This window comes from Alligator sinensis, unplaced genomic scaffold (assembly GCF_000455745.1).
Source record: "Alligator sinensis unplaced genomic scaffold, ASM45574v1 scaffold345_1, whole genome shotgun sequence".
In the NCBI taxonomy this organism is placed as follows: domain Eukaryota; kingdom Metazoa; phylum Chordata; order Crocodylia; family Alligatoridae; genus Alligator; species Alligator sinensis.
The window spans coordinates 165963-168944 of NW_005843099.1; the positions used below are offsets into that span (position 1 = coordinate 165963).

The window sequence follows — 2982 nt, forward strand, 5'->3', positions numbered from 1 at the left end:
AGCAGGAAGCCCCAACTCCAGCATGTGGTCTCCAGGAGGATAGAGCACTTTAGACCAAATCTTCTCTTTCTTCATCTTCCTCTTGTCAGACCTGCTCCTCTAGCCATAGACTGGCACTGTCTTATGGCTGTCAGCTCCTCCTGGCACATACACATATCTTAGGGATGCTGCTACCTGTTTTCCTCTCTGGGCACTTTGTGCATGGCCCTGAATTAACAGTGACTTTGTTGCTGTTTGCAGATGCTGTTTCCAGTAAGCTACAGAACAACAATGTTTACACCATTGCCAAGAGGAACGTGGAAGGCCAGGACATGCTCTACCAGTCTCTGAAGCTAACTAATGGTATCTGGATCTTGGCTGAGCTACGTATTCAGCCAGGAAATCCGAACTACACGGTAAGGCTCAACGGACCTTCAACCCCATAGCTATTCTTCCCCTCCCACTTTGCCCAGCATGTGCTGTTAGGGTCAGATCCTGTTGATTGTGACTCTGAAGGGAATCCCTGCTGAGCTGGAAGCAGTCAGGGAAACCCTGAAATGAACAACGTCTGTTGCCCATTTGGCTGGGCTAATGCTGAATCCACAGCAGGATTTTATTGGCCAAGGTTGTTACTATTTGATTAAGCCAAGAGAAATTAACAAGAAAGCTTTGCCAGAATTCAGCAGCCCTTGCTTTCCCTCCCCACTCTGGTAAGTGATGCTATAGATTTATGCCCGACTCTGTGCTCCTAAAGAGGAGACCAGCTGTCTCAATGTTGGCTTTGTATCAGTGGCAATCACTCCTCAGCAGGAGAGCGCTGTGTCCCCCATGTCCTGGATGTACCTCTTTCCTTTACCCCCTCCTCTGAGCATCTGTTTATATTCATATGCTTTCCTTCTTGCCAGTGAAATTTCTTGTGTTCTTGGAGGATCCCTTCCTGAGAATCTCAAGATACACTCATGGGGAAGGGTCCCTTAAGGGGAAATAAAACAGTAAAAAATCCTTAAAAATATACTACAGTAAAAACTGCGCTATGCGGCATCTTACAAGCCGGCATGCTCAATTAACCGGCATGCTGGCTTGTAAGGTAAAGTGAAACCGGAAGTGCCCACCGTGGCACTTCCAGTTTTTCTGAGCCCCCGCCCCCCCGGCACTTCCGGTTTCTCCAAGCCCCCACAGCCGGGGGCAAAGCAGCTTGCGCTGCCAAAGCCTCCATGGCCCAGGGGCATAACAGGCTGCGTGGGGCTGTGCAGGGCCTGCCACCCTGTCCTGCGGGGCCCGAAGGAGGGGCGGCAATGCCGTGGAAGGGGCGGAGGGACACCCCAAACGTGGCGAGAGAAACGGCGGCTGGAACCACTCAATTAACCAGCCTATTTCGTTATAATAGAGCTTTTACTGTACTTACAAAGGAACCACGTTTTGTGTTCAGTGCTCTGATTACACATTAGCATGAGAGCAGTCCTCTGATTTGCTAGATAGTGGACTCTTGGGAATCTTTCTTGGTGGTTCAAAAGGTAATTAGCATAACCTTCTAAAAAGTTATTGGCCTTTGCCACCCCAGTGCCACATGCGTGGGCTTATTTTAATGTGACAATTCTGATTCTGGGTGGTGGCACTGTAAGGATTGTACAGCTCCATGAAGAGCAAAAGGTGCATTATGGCAGAGTTTCTCAAACTTTGTGATACAGCAACCCCATAAAATAATATATAAATTTACGCGAGCCCCAGTGATTAAAGCTGTTGATTTCATTAGGATAGCTAGGAGATAAATAAAGCACATTTACCTTTGTATATTAAATGAAATATATTTGTCAAAAAACACTTTATAAAGCTTATCAAATTCAAAACTGTTTCATTGAAAAAACTGTCAAATTTAAAACTGTCAATAGTTTTCAATGAGAAGGATGAGCTTGCTTGGCACTTGTTAGTTTTTCAAACCTGGGCTTTGGCAGTCTCAAAAATAGTCTCATTTCACGCTCCACATTTATTTTTGATCAGTATTTGCTCTTAATAGTGGCAACTGCTGAAAAAGAAACTGCTGAAAAAACTCGCACTCAATTGCACAGTTAATCGAACTGTTGACAGATAAATACTGAGCTTCACTAAACCATACACGCTGAGATTAGAAAACAAAAGAGACGCTTCCAATGTAGGCAAGTCCACAAACGTGCATCGCCGCTGGGGGAGGGAAGCAGGCAGAGTGTTTGTGCGTTGGGGAGGGAAGAGAAGTTTGCGACCCCCTCTTAAGTCACTTGTGACCCCCCCAAGGGGTCATGACCCACAGTTTGAGAACCCCTGCATTACAGCAAGTATGTCAATAACTCTGAGGAGCAAGTAGAACAGCCGGTGATGGACTCAGGGCCAGTGTCCCATCTTTCTCACACTGCTCGTTTCCAAAGTTTTGTCACAAACCCAGCTTGTTTTCCATGCACACATGGGAATTTGCTTTTGCATATCTCATCCTTCTGGTGATAAATGTCCTTAAGGTAACCGAGACAAACATTTAAAATTGCAAGAAGAATTATATACTAACAACTAGGGCTGTGCAAAGCTTCAGTAGCCAATTTGATTCAGAGGATAGCTGCCGAATCGGGCCGAACGATTCTCTAAATCCAAATCGAATTGGGAGATGAGTTAAAAGCTCCAAATTGAATTGGAAGCCTCCAAATCGATTCGGAAAAGATTCGGCACCACTTTGGAGATTTGGCCATAGACTAAACAGGCAACGGTCCTCATCACGCTGGACGCAGCTGCTTCCAGCTGGTAAGTCTGTTGGGGTTGGGAAAGGGAAGGGGCATTGGGGCAAGCTGCCCAGCTGGGGTTGGGGGCATGGGACTCAGGAAGGAGAGTGGGGGGTTGTGGGATGTGGACACGGCAGCGCTTGGAGTAGGGGCTCTGCCCTGCTGCTGGTTGCCCAGCTGGGCCGGGCAGGGTGGGGATGGGATGCAGGTGCGGCTCACTTCGGGCAGGTGCGGCTCAGCACTGCTGTGCTCGTATCCCAGT

General features: G+C 47.6%; 1 protein-coding gene across 2 annotated transcripts in view; it reads left to right on the forward strand.

The window, feature by feature from the left end:
• The window catches only part of LOC106721818 (AP-1 complex subunit beta-1-like), a 77366-nt gene that overhangs the window by 70527 nt on the left and 3857 nt on the right, over positions 1-2982 (forward strand). For both annotated transcript variants that reach the window (XM_025193786.1, XM_025193787.1), the window contains one exon: positions 241-395. In XM_025193786.1, the coding sequence (XP_025049571.1) occupies positions 241-395 (155 nt within the window). The remainder of the gene's footprint in view (positions 1-240; positions 396-2982) is intronic.